Consider the following 26,703-nt stretch of genomic DNA (forward strand, 5'->3'; position numbering starts at 1 on the left):
CCGAGTCATCTTCGTCCGAGTCTGCTGGAAGTACGACCTCTAGTCGTAGGTCGACCCAGGTACAAAGACGTAGTGCAGCACGTCCCCACCCCCCAGGCTTCAGAGAAGTGTCCAGTCGTGTTGAGAAGTTTTCAGGCAAGCGAACTGAGGACGGCACATTTGAGGTGTGACTTGATGACTTTGAAGAAGCCACAAAGGACTGTGGATGGACAGATGACATGAGAGCTAGATGGTTCTCCTGGTTTGTGAGTGGCCCTGCCAAGGCTACATGGCAGAGGACCCTTACTACTGAGCAGAAAGCAGATTGGAAGAGTATTGTGAAAGTGTTCCAAGGACAATATGGAGTGCATGTTGACCCCCGAACTGCTTACCAGAGGTGTAATGAACTCCGCTATGATCAATTTGGATCTGCACAAGGACTATTGAATGCTATGCGTGAGTATCAGAGAATGGCTCCTGAGAAGCTTGGTGATAGTATTCTAGAGTCCATCTTGTGGAATAAGGTGCCAATAGAGCTGCAGCAAGAGGTCAAGGAGATTACAGATGGCTCAGTTCAGGAACTGTTATTGAAATTGCTTAGAGCAGAATCAGCAGTAGCTGAGAGAAAGCGTCGCAGTCAGGAGACAATTGAGAAGCCACCTGGTGGTAGACATTATACATCTACTAAGAGAAGTAGTGACATTACTAGTGGTAAGAAGCCTGATGAAGGCAAAGGCACAAACTCTAAGGATTCTACCCATAGGAAGAGTGGTACAGTGAAGACTACTCTACAGAGTGAAGCTAGTATGCAACACATCAAGTGTTATAAGTGTAAGTTGAAGGGACACATGGCTAAAGATTGTCCAGAAGTGACCCAGAAGCCAGGAGCCAATGTGCTATAACCTGAGCTTACCCAAGAGCTTAGCAAGGAGTCTGTTGACCCATGGATGAGGACAGTGAGTGCTGGTACTGGTAGTGAAATTGAAGTTGCTGAGGTACCTACCAGAGGTCCAACTTACAAGGTAGATATAATTGTGGATAGTGTTAAGACAAGGGCACTATTGGACCATGGAGCCCAAGTGTCTATTGTTCGCAGAGAATTGCTTCCTAAGGTGCGTGAGGCCCAAGGATGGACAAAGGAACAGTACCAGACAAGGAACCTGAAGCTAGACAGACAGCCAATAGGAGCTAATGGAACAGAGTTGGGCGTTGTGGCTCTAGTGAAACTCAAAGTGTCAGTTGAAGGCACAGACAGGACTCTACAGGTTCCATGTTATGTTTTGAACTCCAATAGACCACTTTGGAATGGTGAGTTGTGGAACTGTGGACTAGTACTTGGGACTAATTGTTTGGGTTTTTAATCACTCATCCCAGCGGTCAGATGGTCAGACCAGCTGTGAAGGAAGTTGCTACTTCACAGGACACTAACAACACAGAAACAGTAACCCCTAACTCAGTGGTGTGTACACCGGTATCCTCTAATACAGAAGTGAGTGTAGCATTTAGCACAAATGTGTGTGCAACAGTTACTCCTAGCACAAATGCGTGTGTATCTACTTCTCCTAGTACAGACACTAGTAGGATTGTGGTACTAGACAAGCACCTGCGTATTGGACCGTTCCAAACTAAGGTTGTACAAGTGAATGTGGTGGGTACACCTGTATGTGCTCTTCAGACAATTGGAATGGTTACACCAAGTGAGACGGTGGCTAACTTACAGTGTGATTTTACTGAAGAGGTGTGGAACAGCAGCACATCAGGAGTGCTAGCTATCACAAACTGGAGTGGTGAGCCATTAGCGATTGAACAAGGCACAACAATGGGCAGTGTGGAAGAGGTGGAACTTGTTAGTCAAGATGACCCAGTGTGGAGCAACACAGACCCATTGCCAGTAGATGTTGCAAGGCTTGACGAACTCACTGAGGATGAGGTCAGCCAGAGGAAAGCAGAGCTAGAGAGCCAGTTAGTAATTGGTGGTGCCTGTTCTGAAGAGGAGTGTGGCAAGTTTAAACAATTATTGTTGTGTAAGCATAGTTGTTTTGCTCTAGAAGACACAGAGCTTGGAGAGACAGGTCTGGTGGAGCATGTCATAGATACTGGTGAGGCAAAACCAGTGAAGACTTCTCCAAGACGTCTGCCATATGTTCTCAGGAAGGAACTTGAAGATGAGTTAATCAAGTTAGAGACAACTGGATGTATCGAGCCATCAACTAGTCCTTATGCATCAGGATTGGTGCTGGTGCGTAAGAAAGATGGGACATTAAGAGTGTGTGTTGATTACAGACAAGTGAATAAGGATACTGTAGCTGATAGATACCCCATGCCCAGAGTGGATGAGCTGGTGGACGCTATTGGTAGAAGGGAGGGCAAGTACTTCACAACTCTCGACCTGATGAAAGGTTATCACCAGGTGAAGATGGAGGAACAGTCAAAGCCAAAGACAGCCTTCACCTGCCATTTGGGACTTTACCAGTACCGTTGTATGCCTTTTGGCCTGACAAATGCGCCAGCGACATTCCAGAGATTAATGAACAAACTATTCAGTGGCAAGGAATGGGAGTCAGTATTTGTTTACCTGGATGATATTCTGGTAGTGTCGGCATCCTTTGAGGACCACTTGAGAGATGTGGGACTTGTATTGGATAGACTTAAGGATGCAGGACTGTGTCTCAAGCCCAGTAAGTGTCTGTTTGCCAGGAAGGAAGTTGTGTACCTTGGATTCACCATATCATCAGAGGGAGTGACCCCTAATCAGGAGAAGGTGAAGGCAATTGTGGAATATCCCCAGCCAACAGACTGTAAGTCAGTGAGAAGGTTTTTGGGTATGTTGAATTTCTATAGGAGACACATACAGAGCTTGGCAGCTGTGGCCAGACCATTAACAGCACTAATACGTAAGGACCCAATTAGTGGTGGTATAGTGCAGTTTAAGTGGAGTCCAGATTGTGAGAAGGCATTTAGAGAATTGAAGGAGAAGCTAGTATCAGCACCAGTTTTGAGCCCACCAGATTTGTCAAGACAATTCTTTGTATGGACAGATGCCAGCCTGTTAGGTTTTGGAGCAGTGCTTGAACAGCTTGATGATGAGAGTCGAAGGCACCCCATAGCTTATGCCAGTAGGCAAACTAATAATGCAGAGCAGAAGTATGCACCAACACAGTTGGAAGTGGCAGCTCTAGTTTATGCTGTGGAACGCTTTGAAGTCTACCTGCTCGGACAACCATTCACAGTGTATACTGATCACCAGCCTTTAGTAAGTGCATTTATAGTTCACTTGAAGAGCCAGACAAAAGGCTTATTTGCTCGTTGGTATTTATGGCTAGCCAGGTTCCTGCCTAACATGAAGATTGAGTACAAGCCTGGAGTTACTAATGTCGTGGCAGATGCTTTGTCGAGAGCTCCCAGTCAGGGTGACAGTGATGGTACCAGTGTTTCAGTAGAAGGAAGTGATGTATTACAGTTGTCAGAACCAGATTCAACTCTGCGACAAGTGCAGACAGATCAGTGTAAGGACCCAGAACTGGCAAGACCGATTGATTTCCTTACTGACAAGACACTACCATCTGATCCTCGTGGTGCCAATATTGTGGTTGGTTTAGCCAAGAAGGGATACTATGTGGTAGATGGTATTCTTTATTATGAAGGTCCTGAAGTGTGTGATAACAGATGTGCCAATTCATTTAAGACAGAAGTTACTGGATGAACATCATGATCTGCCATTTGCAGGACATTTTGCTGCAAAGAAGATGGTACAACGAATCAAGCAGTATTATTACTGGAGTGGACTACGAAGTGATGTGTACAAGAAGTGCTCCTCTTGTGTAACTTGTGATCAGTAAGAGGACAGGGCAACAGAGGGAAACCACCCCTTGTGAGTATACCAGTTGGAGGCCCATTTGACATGATTGGAATGGACTTTGTTGAGTTAGATGTCAGTAAGAGTGGCAACAGGTATGCCCTTGTGTTTCAAGATTATTTAAGTAAGTGGCCCGAAGTGTATGCGTTATCCAACAGGTGGGCAGAGACTGTAGCTAAGTGCTTACAGGACTTGGTGTGGAGACATGGAGTACCCAATAAGATCATACATGACAGAGCGGCCGAATTCTTGTCTGATGTTCTACAGGAGACTGCTGAACTTCTAGGTGTGAGGCAGCTACCCACATCAGGGGGCCATCCCCAAACTGATGGTCTCGTAGAACGCTTCAATCGAACCTTGAAGCAGATGCTGTCAAAGGTAGTCAATAAGGGAGGCCATGACTGGGATCAATTGTTAGGTCCAGTGTTGTTAGCGTACAGAGCAACACCACATGCATCATCAGGCATGTCACCATTTTATTTACTGTATGGTAGGGACCCCCAGTTACCAAGTCAGTTAGAGTTTCAAGTGCCAGTTACAAGGTATCCTGTTGTGGAGACAAAGTATGGCAAAGAGCTAGCCATGGAGTTGAAACAAGCTCGTAGTGTGGCCAAGCAGAATATTAGTAAGAAACAGAAAGAACAGAAGAAATATTATGACCGAAGAAGCAAAGAAGTAGAGTTGCAGGTCGGGGATTTAGTTATGCTGAAGACAGAACCTAGGTTCAAGTTAGATCGTTTGTTTAAGGGACCATTTGCGGTGAAGTCCCTAACTTCAACGAATGCAGTGATCCAGTTGAAAGATGGCAACACTGCAGAACTATTGAATGTGTCCAGGCAGCGACTATCCCAAGCAATGGCAACTGCTACCCCATGGGTAGGGCACTCTGGCAAGCTGAGAAAGAGACGCCGAGTTTTTAATAGGCTAGACAAGCAAGCAGCCACTGATAACCAATCTTTAGAGGATCAATCTGAAGAGAGGGCTCCAGACAATGTTACCGTCACCAGACATGGACGTTTAGTAAAGAAGCCAGCAAGATTTCACATAATGAATAGCCCAGGGACTATTCACAAGAAGGAGGGGGAAGTTGTGAGGTCACACGAGACTCAACGAGAGATTACGGAGTCCGGGGAACGTGCAGAGAGAGTTGTTGGCGCCAAGACACCTCATGGACAGTGGCTCGACTAGTCAGACTTAACTGTATTATATTGTGATTGCTGTATGATTTTACAGTCTTAATAAATTATCAGTGCGAGTCTTACAGCTAGATCACTCTTCACAAAGGGTCTGGAGTCCCACTAAAAACACTGTTTGATAAGCTGGCTTAGATGTTTTATGACTACTTGGCTTCCTTTTCCATGAAAGGAGTTAGTGACAAAACTGTATATCAATAACTATCAAGAATTTACTTCCATTTTACATCACCACTTACTGATTTTAAAATTTAAGTTTGGGTCCTTTTTTTTTCTTTCTTGTAATATATTATATTACATGTATGTATGTGTGTATGTATGTACGTAATTAGTGCTGCGTATGTATATTATGTATATGTAGCTATGTATGAATGCATATATGTACTGTGTATACTCCTCCTATATGGAAGAATGGCTATGCCGAATATAGGAGTTTAAAACCAAATTCAATTCAATTCAAAACACATTGTAAAAGTCGGACGCCCACGCAATTAATTACATTATCATTACAAATGCAGTTTATACACATAAACTTTAGGTGATTTTCTGCTCCTCCTCCCCTGTTCTGAAGAATTGAAGAGCATTGGTAAATATCGGCATATCGGTTGCAAGAATAGGAAAATAATTGGTATCGGTAAATGAGAAAAATGCATATCAGTGCAACACTACTATCAAGAGTACATAATATATATATTTAGGGTAAATATATATATTATGTACTCTTGCTACTATCAAGCACCCCAGTTGTATGCTATGCACCTAGTATTTGACTTTAGGGCACACGTCTAGTAGGTTGCCCCGAGCATTCAACTTTAGGGAACGCGTCTAGTACTGAGGTTGCCCTGAGCATTCAACTGTAGGGAATGCGGTGTTTAGTAGGTTGCCCGGCCCGAGCATTCAACTTTAGGGGACGTGAAAAAGTTTTTTTATTCACGTGACTGCTGGAACAATAGCAACAGCCTTTAATTAAATTTTCCACACTGAAGTATCGTCTCTATTATGCTGGCATTATACTGATGTTTTTGGTCACCTATTACTTTAAATTAAGCTGGCATAATCGGCCGAGGCCTAACTGTCCTAAGTAAAATTAATTATTTTAGCAGTTCTACAGTAGCCGTATCGCTCTAACTAACCGTACCATTATAACAGAGTTCAAAACACAGCCATTACACCGGAATTAAGGTTGTTGCTATACTGTGTGTGACATCCCACAGAATGATCCCTATAATGTTTCAAGTACGGTACTGCTGTTGGAGTCACTAATCAATACTACAGCCCTTGTGCAGCATCTCTTATCTGTTAACTATGACTTCCTTTATTTGCTGCCAGGACATTTGCAGTGAACTACATACAGTCTTAATTTGGAAGCTGTTTTTTGCTGTTACTTACAGATAATAGTGACATCTTAATTGGATTTGAAGAGTATGTGCTTGCGAATAATTCTTAGGCCTCTTCATTAGCCACGTTTGTTAATAATTCTCCTACTGGTTGCATTGTTTGGTCCACTAATCCAGTTTTCAAATATGGCTAGCAAGTGTACACTAAAGATGTACAAGAGTAGCAGCCAAGAAGTGGCTGCAGTGCATGATATAATGTAAATGCTGATACATTTGTGGCCACCACTGTTATATACCTTTTCACACTAGCCATGCATGTTTTGAAGGCTGCACACTTGTACAGCTTATGATCAACATTAACTGCTTGCAATTGGTCATATTTTGCATGTATGGGCATGTGGACAGCTGTGCATATGCATAGCAAGCATATATTAGACTATAACATTTCTTTTAATGAACCATTCCTGTATAATGCCAAGCGTATACATGATAAAAAATATCCAATGGTGGTTAGGTCTGCCACAGCATTAAAACTTGTACGTAGTGCTATTATACAGGATTTCAATAGATAATGGTTTTCATGATACTTTTACAGTACAGTAGCTATGCTTCATTTATCATCTGTAATAAACATGGCTTGTATGCCAGTTGATCAGTATTACTATTGCTGGTGCAGCATTTTCCAGAAATGTGAATAAATTTAATTACTGGGGCTTAATGCATAGCTATACAGATTAACCACACAGAATCCACTGAATACTGAGACCATGTGTAGAAGGTAGACAACACATTGCGTGAATGCTATCCCACTAGAGAAGGCTTAAAGCCTATGAATAAAGGGAGTCAGAAACATGTAACTAAACTATGAAGCACATACACTTGAATTAACAGTTTATGAAATTTTGCTAGTAGTTGTACATCTGAGTGACTACTAAACATTAACTTCTATAATCACATTTCATTCTTATTTAATTACATATCATGTATATTGTGCAGAAGTATTTAGCTGGTTGCTTTATAGCACTTGTGTATATCAGGAGCTCATCAAATCCTATGGAAATCCTCCCTTGTCCATAGGATTCGATGTGCTTCTGTGTATATTCATTCTAAATGTCTGGCTTGCATGCTGATTTAAGAATTTGTACATGTAGTTTTGTGGACAGAGCTATTAAAGCCCACTACACAAATTGTGATGTATGTACTTATACATTGTGTCTATATGTTGTTTGCAGGTCACAATAAAGATTGTTAGCAAACTCCAAAGGAGCTCCTAACTTTGAAGCATTTTCATCAGCAAACTCTCTATCGTTGTCAGACCAGCCCAGAAGGTAGCTTTGATTACCAGCCAACAGCTGTGTAATCTGTTCAGATTGTGGTCTTGATTTTGGTTCAGGATTCCTGCATGGAAAAGTACACAAGTGTCATGCAGCATCTACTGCATAAAGGAAGCAAACACTTTTACTACAAACCTATAAATTACCATTTTGCATATACAGCTCTCCCAACACAATACACCTACCAACACTTAATCATCACTCGGTATATAGCTCTGGGACAACCAGGAGGTGGTGGGAGTCTGTATCCAGTATCAACTTTCTGCAGTACCTAAATAGTTTTGTTTTGCACATGCAAAAAATGTGCTTTCTTTCATTCTTACTTTAATATTGTCTAATGAACCAAATGGCTTACATCCCAAACTCCATATTTCATACAGTACACATCCATAACTCCACACATCACTCTGGACTGAATATTTCCTATAGTTTAATGCCTGAATTAAAAACACTTAAAATATCGTTGTTTTACAACTAAATAAGCTAGTACCTCAGGAGCTGTCCATTTCACCGGTATCCTCCCTCCTGATGTGATGTAGTAGTTTTCATCAAGTAGATCACGTGACATTCCAAAATCCGCAATCTTTTATTATGAATATGTAGCTAACTGCTCTACACAATTTGCTAGCTACCTTGCATGAATGAGATTGAGAAACAAGAATGTTTCTTGCTGCCAAGTCTCTGTGAACAAAGTTTTTACCATTAAGGTAAGCAATTCCTGCTGCGATCTCCTGGCAAAACTTTAGTAGAAGTAATGGAACTTTTACATAAACAGTGACCTCATTCCTACCAAGAGTAAATAATAGTAAACAAGAGTATCAAATGGTGCACTATTTCATGATAAATAATTGCATAAAATAACATGGATATTTCGGTAATTGTCTACTAACATGAAATGATAATTTGAATGCATACGTGGCCAGTTTTTTTTTTCCTATTCAGTCAAGCATTAAACAGTCATTGTACAATATACAAGTAAGGTGCACCAAGGACCCTAGATTATATCAGCTTGCTAAAAACAGCAGTAGTATAACGTCGAAAAACAAGGTTCTACGGAAAGTAGAAACCTGAAAGACCCTGCGTTGTGGTGCACAAGCGAAACAAGGGCACTACTACAGGGCCTGAGGGTTTTCAAATTCCGTAGAACCCTGTGTTTCAATGTCTAACTAATTTAGACCACAGCTCATTGTTGTACCTTCACAGCTGCTTGTGACACGAGAAATGTAGTGTTAAAAAGCCCAATACACCTCCCTGTAACTCATACACATGTTGCGGCACTTTGCTATCCAGTTAAATGCCCATGCATTGCCAATTTTACAGGCGCATAATTGGTGTTTTGTATCGCCCCAGAGACAGGGATCTATAGAGACATGAACAAGGGATCTACAGGATTTAGATACCTGTAAGGAGCCAATGAAATTCAAGCATTTCACCTTTGTGTGGTCTAAACAAGTGTGTTACCACATCTTTAGGAATCCTTGTCAGTACCAGAACTCTAACAGTAGCTAGACATTTTCCTTCAATACCATTGTGTTTTCATGTGATGTAGTGGCTCAATTGGGCTAAATACAGCAACCATTAACACCAGCAATTACTTAAATATATTATGCAATCATTGTTCACATGCTAATATGCCATGCAATATACTTGTACTCCTGCTCCTACATTATAAGACATTGTACATGATTAAATTGTAATGTACATGTTTACTAACACTTGTTTCAATTGTAGTAGTACACTCCTCAGGTCCCCATTGGGCACATACTCCAGTACGATCATGGCAGGTTCATCTGTCACTACACCATGAAGCTTCACCACATTCTCATGATCAAACTGACACATTATGGCAGCCTCCAGGAGAAATCGTACCCTATCCTTTGGACTAACATTTGCTTTTAAAGTCTTCACAGCAACCTCCACTTTCTCTTGCTTGGTAGGCTTCCACATGGCACGACTGACTGCTCCAAACTCCCCAGTACCTAATTCTTCACAAATCCTATATATTTTGGAAACAAACAGCACTCACAATTTGCTTATCAGTGTGTTATTCAAATAAGTGTCCATATACACACGTTAAATATAAGGTTTATACACTATTTCAATCACTATATGGCACACAAATTGTTTAATGCCCATTATTTCATCTATGCAAAACACTCAAGCTGAAAACAAATGGTGCAACCCTAAAAATGCAGGGATGTGGCAATTATGCTGCCATTATTTTGTGAATAATACGCATGTATTTGTAGAGGTATTTTGTTGCAATTTTTAAAGTAGCCATGTTTCCATTTCAGTTAATAATAGACCCGCAAAAGTATTCAGATAGCTCTTGTAATACAGCAACAGGCCACAACTTGTAGCTGAAGCATTACTGTAAATGTAACCATGCAAAAACAGTCAAGCTGTATAAAAGGAGTGGCCTTTAAAAGTCAGGGTGAAAAAAAGTAGTGAAATTAAAAGTGACGGTCACAAAATGGCTACAACGACATTAATGATAATAACTGAAATGATCAGCTCAAAAGCATAATGCTTAGAAAAAAGTCAGTGAAGTCAAAGGTGGCAGCCAAATCTGCCAAGAAATAAGTAACATGTCATTATTGATGTTGACATCACCCATCCTTGAATTTAAATACTTTAAAGGACAAACCCTTTTTCAGTTTAGTTGTTTCTCATATATAGGTATCACTTATTTTACGTATATTCACAAGCTCCAAAACCAACTTACAGCTGGCTTCAGAGATTGTTTTGCCCTTGTTTTCCTACAGCATAACAAAACAATTCAAGAGGAAGGATGCATCACATTTTATATTAATAATTGTATTACACTGATGGTTATTTACGAATTAGTTAAATGTCTTATTAAACTGTGACTGTTTTAGTGGAGTATTTTGATGGCATAATGTTACACAAGTATGTTATACCTGGACAGGTGTTACTCTCCAATTTCACAATCACAGCAAATTTAACTATACATAAACGATAACCTATTGATGGACTGATTTACTGTAAGCGGTTTAACCTGATGAAACATTTGGCTTTTTTATGCCAATATTTATCCCTAACTCTTCAAATGTTTTTAAGGTAACAAAATTCAAGATAATTACAATAAAAAATAATGTTTGATTTATTAAGGTCTTTGTAAGTGTGCAAAATGTTTAAAATTAGGTCAGATCCTATCTTTGGAATTTCTAGAGAACAATTTTGGTATGTGAATTATTACACATAAAAGACAATTTGTCTGGAAAAAAGAGTACAAATCTGTATATAATTGTTATTCCTGATAATAATCCTGTTATGGCACACTATAAGTACATGTGAATACAATGACTAACTCGATTTCTTCATGAAATACTTTGCAGAATCTTTTTCCTTCAAACTCTTCATATATTTTCTGTTCATTGTTAGAAGGTTGACAGTACACTGCACCACAATCTACATGTTTACATGGTGTGGCATAAACCTGTTGTTCCATCTCCATGGACTTGGTCAGTTCTTCAGGTGCTATCTTGTACGCCTCTATTGGTGAAAGGCGTTCATATTTTCCATCTGTATTTGGCAATGTTGTGTTTAATATTGACTTCACATGTGCATCTATTACTTCTTTGTTTTCATAGTCCAGCTGCAAATAAAATGTACACAAGTAATTACCATACAGTACAGTAGTATCGTATAGTAAGGATTTTCCACTACAAAGTAAAGAAAACAGCATCTTAAAACAACACCTCCACAAAAAATAAAAGAAATCTTCACAGAAAAGCCTTACTTCAAATACAAGAAATTCAAAATTTCACTACTTTTAGTCAGCCACCAGCTAGCCTTGACCACAGTCAAAAGGCTAAATAACCCATTTTACATGACAATAGCACACTCACATGTGGCTATAATGGTTCTGATGAGTACCCACTCTTTGTGCCCTGCTCTAGTTATTATCCTCTTCGTGGAAGGAAATCTTAGTAAGGTTGACATCAACTCTTTTTTTAACAAGTGCATATATCAACATTACAATCCCATGCTAACATTTCCAGTGGGAATGAAGCAGCCTCTGAATGTTAATCTCAGATCCTCAGTTCCTCATAATGGTATGTTTAGCCTTGCTCGTAGTATGTGTACTGCTTGATATGCTTATTGTGTATGTGTGCTGCTAGATAGGCTCATTGTATGCCTACTGTTTGCCATGTTTAGTATATATATGTGTACTGTCCGACACGCTCATTGTATGTCTACTGCTTGTCATGCGCAGTGTATGTGTACTGTTCGATATGCTCATTGAGCTTACCAACCTCTTTTTCCTTTTGTGACAGCTGGAAGCATTGGTTAAGTATAGCCAAGCTCATAAATGTCTAGAATAATTCAAAATCCTTCCAACTATTTTAAAATTCTATTCTTTAAAGTTTAATTTTGCCTTCAACCAAGCATAACTTGATTATGGTTTAGGCAACAGGCTTGATTTCTTCACTGTGTTTGATGTCTTTTCGCCAACCGCAGCAGCTACAATGCATGTAACATTGCTATACACATGTGACTGTTCTATTAGGGTGACTGCTGTATTAGAGTACCTCGAGTCAGCCTGTCAGCTGCCAAGGGGCTGGTTTCATATTTTTACTGTGCTAGCATTATATGAATACAGCTAGATCAATAATAAGGGGTGTGGTCATCATGATAAAGTAAGCACTCAATCATTATTAACCAAGATGGTTAATGGGTGTGGTCTCTAACCTATCATGAAGTTACAGGTATCTACCAGGTGTCCAGTACCTCTTACAATACTGTAAGCACTTTAAATAATTTTTGGCATCTAAATATGCTGCTCAAGGAAATGTTGATATGGAAACATAACAACACAATTTCATTTTATGAAGAAAATGACAACCAACCAGATGAAGTAAAAGGAAAGTCTAAATGCAGAGGGAAAACACTCATCAGAACCTCAAAAAACACATGCTACTGGTGTGTTTGTGGCATAAAATGGTGGCCATGCACTGCTTTGTTTGGCCTTCAGTCTTGCGACTGTGGTCAGGCACACTGGTAGATGAAAATTTGTGTTTAGATGATTTAAAAATATATATATATATATGCAACTACCTGTAAGTGTTTTCTTGTGTATTTGATGCTAGATGGACTAATAATTATTTCATTAAGGTGATTTACTTCATGTAAGGATGATTGTTAAAGGTGGCATTTTAGGCAGCACTTGTCACTTTAGGGGCTTTCCCTATGTAAACAGTACTACTGTACTGTTTGATTCAGGCTTTTGGCAGCTAGCATCAGTGATACAGTGGTTAGGGCACTGATGCATTATAAAAAGTAATGAGGTTGAGACAGAAATCTTAACATTCTTTTTACAAGTTTTACATTAATGTCACAAAAGGCATCAGATTTCTGAGATTTAGTTAATCCCTTCATTGTGTGGTTTAAAATAAGCAAAACATGAATTGTACATAGTAGCCAGCACCTTGTCAGCTGATTAACTACAATCTACATGCAGATACCAAATCAATTACAGCAATAATAATAATAATATCAACCTGAACACAAAATCATGTCTTCAACAATTTTGAACCTTGTGTCTCGGTTATCATGCACTTATGTAACCTGAAGACTAAATTCTAGACTAGAAATAAGTGCAGTGTGCTTTATATCAGCTCATGGTACTCAGAGATTAGTTTCAATCGATTGTAACATTGATATTCTTATAAAGCAAGTAATTATGTAAAATAGAAATATTCAAGCAGATAAATTTTATACTAGTTAGTTTATTGAGTCCATTTTCAGTCTGTCCCATGTTTTAGTCTTGTCCTTTTATTTGGCTACTTGACCTACTAGAACTATTTTAAACTAAATCTTTTCATTCAAATGGCAGACTCTTCTACAGAGAACCCATACACATATAGCCTTATATGCCACTTTTCCAAACTTGTACCACATGTGTCTGCTTGTCACACATTTCTGTCTCTACTTACTATCATTGAGCTGAAATTTCTTAATTTTTAGAAAAAAAATTTACTTTTTTCTTTAATACTGCTTTTAGAGCATATTCCACATTTATTGTTTTGTAGATATCTTCAGGTGTTACTGTACCTTAGTTGATTGTGACGTCACTGAATGTGCTTGATGTACTGCATTCTCAACACTGCTAGGTATACCAGTAGTTAAAACATTAGCATCTGTAAAATGAATACAGTACATACACAACAATGCATATGTAAATATTCATATATAGGTATACACGCAAAAACAGCCAAGTTGTATAAAAAGGATGCGGCTTTCAAAAAGCCTGGGTGAAAAAAGTTGTAAAATCAAAGGTGGTGCCCATGCAATGTCAAAGGTGTGGCCATGCAATGGCTGCAATGATGTGGATGAAAATAAAGCTTAATAATGGCTATGAATTAACAAAATTTAAGGTATTAATACACACAATCACATCAGGAAATTTAAAACATTAAAATATTCATGCAAAATATTTTATTAGTATTATGGCAAAGTTTCTTGATAAAAAAACATGCATGTAGCAGAAAACAATAACCTCAAAGGAAGGCTAAATTCTTACACATGAACAGAAAACAAAGATAGTTGCTACTTCTACATGATGTTGATATTTGACAATTGCATGGGGTAGGGAGTCTAGTCTCAGGGTTACCAAGCTACTAAAAAGTGATAATAATTGGAGCCCTGGCAAGACAAAATTAAATAAAATTGTAGCTACTTATAAAACTAAATAATTATATCAACAGATTGACTACATCCCATAATGCTGAAGCCTAAGAGTTAAATACCCTGTACCATAGGTGGTGGAGATGCATGGCCTCCCCCCTCCCCACTTTTATGGGACACCGTTTGCAAGAAACATTGAGATACTCTAATAGAACAGTCACAGTATTCAGAGAAACAGTGTAGCAAGCTACTTAGCTACATATGTGTAGTTATAAATAAGGAGATATATTTGTGTTGGTGGAGAACAGCTATTTTCAGCATGCTGTGACCCCCTTTTTCATTTTTGGTCTTCAACTTACAGCTGGCCTGGCCCCCTCACTCTTTGGCCTGCTCCACCCGCCCCTGCCCTGTACGAACAGGAGCCTTCTAACTACTCAGAACATTAGCAGCTGGATCAAAAGTAATAATGATATCAATATATACAATGCTCCTTGCTGACAGTAAAAATTTCTGATTTATGTACGTTTGTCAGTTGGTACTGCACATATGCATCATAAAATGTTCACAATAGAGAGCCTATACAAAATGCACTTAAACAACATAGAACAATGTACAGTGAAACCTGCAATTAAGGACAACTTGGGACCAAACAAAGTGTCCTGATTATCAAGATGTCCTTATTTTCCAGGTCAGTTTATGTACTAAGGGATACTTGGGACAATTACCAAAGTGTCCATATTATACTACAGCTGAGCAATAGTACAACTATCATAATCACAATTTGATAGTAACTTTTATATCATGATAATGATAGTATCAAGATATATTTATACATATAGTTACTAACAGTAATTAAAGACACTCAACCACACTTATACAAACACTTGAATACTCCAACCACACATCTGCTTTTCTAACACTCTTGTTATGTGTCAGATCTTTGTTGTCCATGCTCAAGCTAATGGTCTTTTACAGCTTTCTGAACTTCAACTTTATCATCTTTGCTTTGTTATCCATATTTTTGACCAAGCACAGATTTGGATCACGATAGCACGTAGTATACTATCAAGATCACGATTGTTACTAGCTATCACAATAATCGATTAATCACCACTATCCCTCAGCTCTAGATTATACAGGTGTCCTCATTTTCAAGTGTCCTCATTTTCAAGTGTCCTGATTAACAGGTTCCACCATATTAACCAATGCAGCCATCACAATACATACTATTAGTGCAAGTACCATGAATTGATTCATTGCCATCGGTTTTATCTTGTCCATTACTCTGTGATCTTCTCATCCACACAATCAACACCACCAACACTACAATAATGACTATAGCCACTACAACTCCTCCCATTATTCCACCAATAGCATCTCCAGATGTTCCATCTCCAGATGTTCCACCACCGGGAGATGTCAAATCAGCTGAAGTTATTTCTGAGGATGCAGTACAGCATAGCAATAAAAAGTTAGGAATCATTATTTACCAAAGCTTAGCATTAATATGATAGCATAGATCATGAGGATTCATGTTTCCTCCAAAAAATTTCCTTTATGATGATAGTAGCTGTACTTGAGTGGTGCCACAATCCAGGTATGTTCAACAGCCAATTTTGGCAGGTTATGATAAACCTGCTTTTTGCCAGTTTTGGCAACATTTGGTATCACATTTTTGCTAATTGTGGCAAAATTAGGCTTATCCCAGATGTTGGTAAATTCAGCATTGTCCATATTTTGCAGCTTATGGGTTATTGCCAAAGTTGGAATACCCTTAAAAGCAAAGTCCGGCAATGAAAAGAATTTTATTTTGCCATTGTTGGCAATTTATGAAATGCAGCTTCAAAGTTGTGATAACAAAAAATTTATGTAAAAGTTACCAAACTTCCAAAACTGGCTCTTTTAAGCCCAAATTTGGTAGAACCTTTTTCTCAAATTTGGCAATAATTCATAACCCCCATTATTGCCAACATTGGCATTATGTGGGATCTGAATTATTGCAAAAAATAGAGCAACGTATTTTCCTTGGCAAGCTAAATGAGGTTTACATGCACATTTAAACTAGGGCTGAGCGATACTGCCATTTTAGTATCACGATCGATACTGAAGCCACTATTCACGATACTGAATAGTTCACGATACTTATGAATAAGTCAATCATAGCTGCTGCTACATACTGTATTACTCAGCATTCCTGCAGGAAGTCCTTATAGGTGATAGTAAACTAGCCACTATCATTCTTGTTTACAGTAACAGTTATTGTAACACATGCTTTGAGGTTATGTTGTGGTGTTCACACCTCTCTGCAAGGGAAACCAGGTGGGTGGACTTTATCACTTACAAGGATTCTTAGCCTAGTACCGCATAACAAATGGGTTTTTAATGACAGTAATGTACAGGCATGGTATCACAATAGTTCATAACAAAATATCGCGATATCGATACTTTCAAAATAACGCAATATATCGCTAAAACAGTAGTATCGCTCAGCCCTAATTTAAACCAAGTTAATGTAGGAGTTATTTTATTATGCAGGCATTAATTAGAAATGTTAGTGAGCATTAACTGGAATTTGTACATGCGCGGTGTTCAACATGTGCCTCTTAGTGTGAACAGCGTGACTCGTTGTTAAGGGTGAGCCATCATGCCACAAAGAGGACAAAAATTGATTGTGGGTTTGAGTTTCCATTTTTGGCAAGAAAATGAGATGTTTATAATTATTGCCAAGTTTGGCATGCCTACTTCATGCCAATAATGGAATCTTGGAAATTCAAACTTGCCAAGTTTGGAAATTCAAACTTGCCAATTTTGGAAATTAAAACTTGCCAATTTTAGAAATTATAAACTTACCAGCATTGGATATTACAAAACTTGCCAATTTTGGTAATTACAGAACTTGCCCATTTTGGAAATTTTACAAAAAACTTAATCAAGTTGGACTTATAAACTCTGAGGCACAATCAATTTCATTAAATAAAGGCTTAAACATCATTTTCAAGCATTAAGTGATAGCTGATTTTGAACAGTTGCTGCATCAATTTTTGGAACTAAAGTAGTAAATGCCATGGTGTTTAACCAAGTAAATATGGTATCTATGCAAAAACAGCTAAGCTGTAAAAATGATGCAGCTTTCAAAACCCTAGGTGAAAAAAGTTGCAAAATCAAAAGTAATAATACACCCCTCACCAATAAAAAAATTGATTGGTATTATTAACATCACTGTAGCCATTTCTTTGCTGCCATCTTTGATTTCACAAATAAGCCTGAACCATGTTTTACAGTTTAGCTGTTTTCGCATTGATTTTATTTCTTTTGTATTTTAAATACCTCAAAGCCAGCTATAAACTGGTTTGTTTTTACCCAATGATGATTATGGAAGACAGACGGTATAATAGCATTATTTTGTGGATTTTATTTGACTAATTTTTGTACATAACACTTTACTTCTTATTGTAATTGTAATTTAAATATCCCAAACACACTGCAGTGTTTAGAGGCTTGTTTCTACAAAATTTCTTCACCCATCTGTTTCTAAGCATGTTTCGTCTTCCATAGATAGAGACCTAGATGGTTAAGCTTAGTTCCTGTTAAATGACTATTTTGCACTATCCATAATGTGGGTGTGGTCCATACATGAAACCATTCCTGGTATTTATACTGCTGTTGCACCATAAATACCAAACTAATCCAATCCCACAATGACTCCACCTATTGCCCATATAAATGCTCCCATTTTAGTCAATATTTCCTGTCGTACAGTACTTTTTTCTTTGATCCCTAATTCAACTTGAATTTTTTTGTTCTACTTGCTTGTTTACATTATTCTAACATAATTATGACTACTGAACCAGTGCATACCACATCAAAGAAAGAATACCACCAGGCATGCCATGAAATCAATTTTGTGTCACAATACATGCCCCAAAATCAATTAATGAAAAGTTAAGTAGCTATTATGCTACGTCTTATGAATGTTCCACCATACATTGTGTTACAAACAAAGAACAGTACAAGTAGCATGTGTGCAACCAATCCATTTGCTATGGAAAATACGGGTGATAAGCGTGATGTCTAATCAACACAGCCACAGGGAAGCCAACACCTTGGGACATGAAGGATGACAAAGGGAAGTCCATGATGTGTGTATTGTATTGTAAGTGGAAAAAACATGTCTCCAGATGAAGCAACGTTAAATGGTGATGAAATAAAGCCCGTAGCCTTGTCCATTGTCAAGTTGTACTTCGCTGGAGACATCAATTAGTTAGTTAGTCAGTCAGTCAGTTAGTCAGCATAAATTCTGTTAAATAGAAATTTGTTTTAGGGTCGTTCTGAAGATGTTTGTGAGCTTGTACTAACCAATACTGCCAAGCTGTTATAAGGAAAAGGTGAGGCTGCTTTTTGGGTGATATAGTTGGGAAAAAAACAACCTAAACCACCATGATCCCTATTAAGACAGGGGCGGATCCAGAGTTTCGAAAGAGGGGGGGCACCTTTCTGAAAAACAGTTGAAGACCAAAAAAACTTGCTGAAAACCAGTTGAAGACCAAAAAAAAAAAAGAAAAAAAAAAAGGTCACAACAATAATAGCTAGTTATCCTTACCTACTATATCACGTCTGTTATGTAAAATAAAATCCTATTTGTAGCTTCATAGGTAAGCTACACTGCCTCATGAACATTGTGACTGCTTTATTAGAGTAATTGACTGCTCTATTAGAGTATATCGATCTTGTATGCAATTTCTTGAAGGAGGGGGGGGGGGGGGGGGCATTTGCCCCAAATGCCCCATCCTGGATCCGCCACTGTAAGAGGCTCAAAGCTTCTAACCCATGTTGCCTGATTTTTCCTAGTTACAAAGTCTCAGCCATTGCAGTGGTAGTCTTGATGAACTTTACTACATTGTCCACCAATTATCATATGAAGCTGATCTTGTGACCACACCCATTGATGTTGGTAGCTACACTTATAAAAATCTGATGTCAAATCAACTACTATATATATATATATATATATATATATATATATATATATATATATTATATGTACTAGATAAAGCACTGCCGCGAGTGCTATACGGGAAATATAGCACGAAAAGAGTGGGCGAGAGACAAATATAGCATGAGGCGAAGCCGAGTGCTATATTTTGTCTCGAGACCACTCTTTGACTGTTATATTTCACGTATAGCACGAGCGAAAGGCAGTGCTTTATCTGGTATAGAGAACTGTCAACTTGAGGTACACACAAGACACACGAAACAATTAGAAACTCACGGAGGGGTGTTATCATCGGAGAATAAGCATTGCGCCTGTGTTTTGCCTGCGTTGCACTGTGCTACGCCTTCATTAGTCGTTTTGTGAGTCTAGTCCGTCTTCTCAATACGTAAAGTTTTGATTGTGGTATATTAATAAGCATATTTCCGTGATATTCCTAGGACTCGTCCGTTTATGTGAGCAAAACGTACTAAGAACGTTCACTGCTGCTGACCACAAGAAACCATCATCGAAATCTTCAAGTGTGTCTATAAATAAAATCCAGTGGTTTTCATCTTACTGGTTGGGTTGACTGGTCAGCCAGCACAGTCAGGCTATCAGCCTACACTGGCTTGGTTGATTGGTTGTACTGACCAAAATGAGTGATTACTCACTCAAAGTAGGCTATCAGCCTACAAAATAGACCTAGCAGTTCTATAACTACCTGATAAAGAACTGTGGTCTACTAAAGTGTTCTATAACTGCCCAAAGTGTTCTATAACTGCCCAATATAGAACACTTGTGCCTTTATGGCGAATATAGAACACTTTTTTGCTTTGATACTCCCACGCAAAGTTCTTTATATATATATTATATATATATCAAACCGTCAGTATATTGACAGGAAGAAAGAAAACGTCATTTTCACACCTATGTATCTCGGTGATCCCTTTTCCGATTGGAACCAAATTTGCTGCAGCGTTGCCCGCCAGCTAGGGAAGTCCACATTCCAAATTTGAAGGAAATCACTCAAGTCATTTCCGAGATATGAGCAGCCAAAGTTTCGGGTTTTTTTCTTCGTTTTTTTCTTCTTATTCTTCGTGTTTTTGCACACTTGCAAAAATTGCTATAAAACGCAAATGCGTATTCCGATCACCTTGAAATTTGGCACACAGAAAGGCAGTCCAAAGGCAAATCCTAGTATCAAATTTGGTGCAAATTCGATGAACGGTTAAGGCTTTATGACCAATTATTCGCGTAAAACAAGATCGATTTGTTGTCACGCCTACAGCTTCATGGAATGAGTTGAAAATCGTTTTCTGGATAGATCAACCATTGTAGGAGTGCCTTTTGGTGATTTGAAAGCAATTGAAATAAAGATCATGGAGATATGACACGAAACCGAAGGTGTGTAACAATTGCGCGATCAAGATTCGTGAATAAAAATACCAATAATTTTCACGACTACCAGGCAAACCGCATAGAGCAGTGAGCTGAAAATGGGTATGTAGCTGGAATAGTCATCGTAGAAAGTCCTTGCAGTAGTACAGAAGAATCGGATTACAAACCACTGAGTTATGATTCCAAAGCCAACTCCGTGTAGCAAATGCGAGATCGAGATACTCTAATAGAACAGTCACCCTAATAGAGCATTCAGCTAGTTCATGACTTACTCTATTACAGATTTTATTGTATTATTGTATTAATGCTTTACAGTGACCAGCACTGAAGGTCTGCAGCAACATGTGCTGCAGCCTTAGGATTACCTAACCTAATTTCAAGGACTTAGACTTAGTGACTTATAGCTGAAAAGGTGTAACAGAAAAGGGGCCAAAGTAAGGAAAAAAAAATCCCTCCAACCCCAGGAATCGAACTGCAGGTCACCCAATGTCTAGTCGGGGCCACACTCAGTCTCCTCCAGGAGGGATTTCTATTACATTGCAAGTTATGCTGTAGGGAGTTCAGCAGCAACCAGTTAATATTGTAGACAGTTCAGCTACAAGCAAGTCACCCTGTAGAGAGTTCAGTTACATTGCTGTATAATTATTACAAGTCACACAGAAGAGAGTTCAGCTATCAACAAGTCATGCACCCTGTAGAGAGTTCCAACTACAAACAAGTCTTCATGCAGAGAGTTTAACAATTAAATCCACCTTGTAAAGAGTTCAGCTTTACTAATTATATATAACAATTTACTCTTTAGAGAGATCAGCTAGAAACAAGAGTGAACTCAGCTAGAAAACGTCACCTTGTAGAGTGTTCAGCTACAAACAAATCACCCTGTAGAGAGTTCAGCTAGAAACAAATCACACTGTAGAGAGATCAGCTAGAAGAAGCCACCTTGTAAAGGGTTCAGCTGTGAACTGATCACCCTGTAGAGAATTCAGCTAGAAACAAATCACCCTGTAGAGAGTTCAGCTACAAAGAAACCATCCTGTAGAGAGTTCAGCTACAAACAAATCACCCTGTAGAGAGTTCAGCTAGACACAAGTCACTCAGTAGAGAGATCAGCTACAAGAAGTCCGTTTGTAGAGAGATCAGCTAGAAGAAATCACCTTGCACAGAGTTCAGCTACAAAGAAACCATTCTGTAGAGAGTTCAGCTACAAACAAATCACCCTGTAGAGAGTTCAGCTACAAACAAATCACCCTGCAGAGAGTTCAGCTACAAAGAAACCATCATGTAGAGAGTTCAGCAGCAAACAAATCATCCTGTAGAAAGTTCAGCTTCAAAAAGATCACCCTGTAGAGAGTCAGCTAGAAGAAGTTACCTTGTAGAGAGTTCAGCTACAAGGAAACCATCGTGTAGAGAGATCAGCTGCAAACAAAATCACCCAGTAGAAAGTTCAGCTATGAATAGATCACCATGTAGAAAGTTCAGCTAGAAACAAATCATCCTGTAGAGAGATCAGTTACAAACAAGTCACCCTGTAGAAATATCAGCTAGAAGAAGTTACCTTGTAGAGAGTTCAGCTACAAAGAAACCACCATGTTGAGAGGTCAGCTGCAAACAAATCACCTGTAGAGAGTTCAACTATATAGAAACAAATCATGCACCCTGTAGAGAGATCAGCTAGAAGAGGTCACCTTGTAGAGAGTTCAGCTACAAAGAAACCATCATGTAAAGAGTTCAGCTGCAAACAAATCACCTGTAGAGAGTTCAGCTACAAACAAATTACCCTGTAGAAAGATCAGCTAGAAGAGATCACCTTGTAGAGAGTTCAGCTACAAAGAAACCATCATGTAAAGAGTTCAGCTGCAAACAAATCACCTGTAGAGAGTTCAGCTACTAACAAATCACCCTGTAGAGAGATCAGCTAGAAGAGATCACCTTGTAGAGAGTTCAGCTACATAGAAACCATCCTGTAGAGAGTTCAGCTACAAACAAGTTACCCTATAGAGAAATCAGCTAGAAGCAAAGCATCTTGTAGAGAGTTCAGCTACAAACAAATCACCATTTAGAGAGTTCAATAACTATTACAAACAGATAACCCGGTAGAGAGATCAGCTAGAAACAAGTCATCCAGAGATCAGCTAGAAACAATTCATCCTGTAGAGAAATCAGCTAGAAGGATCACCGTGTAGAGTTTAACTACAAGCAAATCATAGTTCAGCTACAAAAAAGTCACCCTGTAGAGAGATCAGCTAGAAGAAGTTACCTTGTGGAAAGTTCAGCTACAAAGAAACCATCATGTAAAGAGTTCAGCCAGGGCCGCCCAGAGAAATTAAGGGGCCCAGGGCAAAGAGTTAAAGTGGGGCCCTTGACCCAAGTTGTAAGGTGAAGACCAAAAAAAAAAAAAAAAAAAAAAAAAAGGTCACAACCTGCTGGCAATGACAATAACTACCCATCACCAACCATATCTCCTTATCTATAAGCTTGCTACACTGCTCCTCTGAAGAATACTGTGACTGCTCTATTAGAGTATTTAGATCTGACTGCTCTATTAGAGTATATCGATCTTTTAAACAGGTATTCAGGGGGCCCTTCATGGGGCCTCCTGGGGCCCCTTTCAGGCTGGGGCCCGGGGAAAAATGCCCCAGTTGCCCCCCCCCCCCCCCCCCCCTGTGGGCGGCCCTGAGTTCAGCTGCAAACAAATTACTCTGTAGAGAGATCAGCTAGAAGAAGTTACCTTGTAGAGAGTTCAGCTAAAAAGAAACCATCATGTAGAGAGTTCAGCTGCAAACAAATCACCCTGTAGAGAGTTCAGCTACGAAAACATCACCCTGTAGAGAGTTCAGTTAGAAGAAGTCGCCTTGTAGTAGAGTTCAGCTACAAAGAAACCACCATGTAGAGAGTTCAAATCACCCTGAAGAGAATTCAGCTACAAAGAAACCAACATGTAGAGAGTTCAGCTACAAAGAAACCATTATGTAGAGAGTTCAGCTGCAAACATATCACCCTGTAGAGAGTTCAGCTATGAAAAGATCACCAGTTCAGCTAGAAGAAGTCACCTTGTAGAGAGTTCAGCTACAAAGAAACCACCATGTAGAGAGTTCAGCTGCAAAACAAATCACCCAGAAGAGAATTCAGCTACAAAGAATCCAACATGTAGAGAGTTCAGCTACAAACAAGTCACCCTGTAGAGAGTTCAGCTACTGTACGTGTAAACAAGTTACCCTGTATAGAGATCGGCTACATATCAAGTCACCCAGTAGAGAGATCAGTTGCAAACAAGTTATCCATAGGGAATAATTGATATGTAATAAATATATGTATTATATATAATTTGTACATTTACTGATAAAATCAGAAATAGTTAAATCTTCTTCATCTTTTTCTTCTTCCTGTGGTAATGAAAAAAATATAGGTTAAAAAAGTCCCAAAGCCGGCCTATTTGGGGTATACAAATACAAAAAGAAGTGAAATCTAATCCAAAGCAGCCAAGCTGTAAAAAATTAGTGCGGCCCTGAGAAAGGCTATGGTGAAAAAAGATGTGAAATCCAAGGTGGTGGCCAAGAAATGGCTGTGATGGTAGGTTAATGGTAAAAATTTTAATAATGACAATTCAGGTGAATTTTGTGCCAAGACCTAGCAGCACCAAATTCACCTGAATTGTTGTTACTAAAATTTTTACCATTAACCTACCATCACAGCCATTTCTTGGCCGCCACCTTGGATTTCACATCTTTTTTCACCATAGCTTTTCTCAGGGCCGCACTCATTTTTTACAGCTTGGCTGTTTTGGATTAGATATATATAACACGATGCCTAATCACTGTGACTGATGTCCAGTATTCACAATTCGTGGCATGGTAGATCACATGTCCCTCAATTAGTCTTCATTCATCAGTTAGCCCACTATAACTCAACATTTATTTATATACATATATGCATCATACATTGTTGCTATTGTTCCAGCAGTCACATGAATAAAATAAAACTTAGACTACACCACTGCCAGCTACCCACCTCCCTTAGTATCTATCTAATAAATGAAATAAGCTATATAGTAAAAGCTACAGAACCTACACGGAGAAGAAGAAACTAAAGCTGAACTGGACCCTAACCTTAGTGGTGAGCTTTGCCTGTTTCACTGTCTGCATGAAGGGAGTTTCAGGGGCATATCCAGGATTTTTCCAAGGTTGTTTTCAGATTTTGTAGTGAGCTATTGATGCAGGGGAAGCAGCAGACAGATTTTGAAGATTAATATTTTCTAATACAAAGTTTATTTTTAATATATGCTTATAGTTGCCTAGTTCCCTTTCAATTATTTGGTCAAGAGTAGTAAACACTATATGTAGAGATCCAAATATTTATCAAAATTCTCCAATTAAAAACTCAAAATTTCAGATATAGGTACCAAGTTTCACACTAGTTTTGTACTTACATTTTTTAGTATACCGTAATCCATTTTGAATGTTCTACTAAAGTACTTTTGACTGTGCTATTAGAATACATTTGACTGCTCTATTAGAGTATTATTCTTGAAATTCACATTCTTCATTTTCCTACTCTTTTTCTCCCTTAATCCCCTTCTGAGCAAGTTCACTATTACACTGTAGCTATATTGCTCCAGTGACAGATCTAGATGGGTTTCTGGGGTTTCAACAGAAACCCCCTTTTAATTTAGCTAATTGCCATGGCTGTCTAAATACATAAACATTGTTGTACTGACAATTTGTCATAGCAAACAACTATATACCACTGTATTTCAGTAGCAAGTTGCACTTCATTAACACTATTTATAGCTATTATACCCTCAGCAACACTTCACTTATCATCTCCCACTGCATTAAAAACGATCGAGATACTCTAATAGAGCAGTCATGTAACTACTCTAATAGGGCAATCAAAACTACAGCTTGTAGTCACCATATTTGTTCTATAGTCAGGGTCGGAGGAGAGAAAATTGGGTTGGTCAGGCCATTGACTATAATGTTGAAATTGCTACTATATACATGCCAATGAGAGAGGAGTTGCTGCACAGTGTGCGAAGTGCAAAGCACGAGCATTCTAGGGGGTCTGGGGGCATGCCCCCCACAGGAAATTGTTGATAATTAGACACTCAAATATGCAATTTTAGTGATATTTCACTATATTGCACTGCTAGCTAGCTATATAAATATACTCAAGCCTATCTGTTGTTCTTCAAACTTTCTATACCGTGTATATAATTGTAGACCTGACATAGCTACAGAGGACACAGCATGAAAGAAGTTCAAGGGGGGTCTGGGGGTGCAACCCCCAGGAGCTGCAGAATTTTTGCAATTTAAACGCTTGAAAATGCCTTAAAATTTAAAATTGATGCTAAAATTTAAAGTAAAACTAGCTATAGCATCTTGCAACTTTCCCCCCAAATTTCACAGAGAACCCATGCAGCATGGCCCCCTTTAGCTAGGATATAATTAATCGACTGGGCAGTTAGCCGTAGCTATACAATGAATTCATACAGCTACAATAAAAAGCTACGCAACTACAAATATGCAGTATACTACTATAATGGTTTGTATGAAGTGAACAGACCATCACGTAAATATACTGGTGGACAGTCACGAGATCAATCAGTATTCGAAAATGGCATGATGTGGGTGAGACTGAGAGTTTGCTCAGTATCTCGACAGGAAGAGTGGGTAGTTGAAGAGGAGTGATTTCTACTCAAAATCTCATCCAGATGGCCGCCATGTAATGTATGGGTGTACAGCTTCTTGCCACGAATGAGTCACCTGGTTTGTCACTGCCAGCCCTTCGCCCAGTAAAAGAAGCCAAGAGAGACAAGCCAAGGAATGCTAATGATTATTGTATGAGGATTGAATTGTGATATAAGTGTGCTGGTTTAGAATCTAAGATGGCACCTGCCTTACATGTGATAAATGCCAACTGTCAGCACATGTGATACTGTATGTTGAGCCCACAATCATTTCTGCACAAAATGATATGAATGCTA

General features: G+C 38.8%; 1 protein-coding gene across 6 annotated transcripts in view; it reads right to left on the bottom strand.

Moving 5' to 3' along the window:
- Positions 1-7,478: 7,478 nt before the first annotated feature.
- Positions 7,479-26,703, bottom strand: part of LOC136255730 (phosphatidylinositol phosphatase PTPRQ-like) — a 124,459-nt gene continuing 105,234 nt past the window's right edge. For 2 of the 6 annotated variants that reach the window (XM_066048567.1, XM_066048569.1), the window contains 9 exons: positions 15,593-15,790; positions 13,778-13,863; positions 11,032-11,318; positions 9,414-9,695; positions 8,332-8,485; positions 8,190-8,282; positions 8,023-8,136; positions 7,885-7,970; positions 7,479-7,763 (listed from right to left, as the gene is read on the bottom strand). In XM_066048567.1, the coding sequence (XP_065904639.1) occupies positions 7,568-7,763; positions 7,885-7,970; positions 8,023-8,136; positions 8,190-8,282; positions 8,332-8,485; positions 9,414-9,695; positions 11,032-11,318; positions 13,778-13,863; positions 15,593-15,790 (1,496 nt within the window). In that variant the 3' untranslated portion in view covers positions 7,479-7,567. Of the gene's footprint in view, positions 7,764-7,884; positions 7,971-8,022; positions 8,137-8,189; positions 8,283-8,331; positions 8,486-9,132; positions 9,262-9,413; positions 9,696-11,030; positions 11,319-13,777; positions 13,864-15,592; positions 15,791-26,703 lie in introns of those variants that run through there. The other 4 variants (XM_066048568.1, XR_010701060.1, XR_010701061.1 and 1 more) reach the window with 4 other exon arrangements.

Source organism: Dysidea avara, chromosome 5 (assembly GCF_963678975.1).
Source record: "Dysidea avara chromosome 5, odDysAvar1.4, whole genome shotgun sequence".
Classification (NCBI taxonomy): domain Eukaryota; kingdom Metazoa; phylum Porifera; class Demospongiae; order Dictyoceratida; family Dysideidae; genus Dysidea; species Dysidea avara.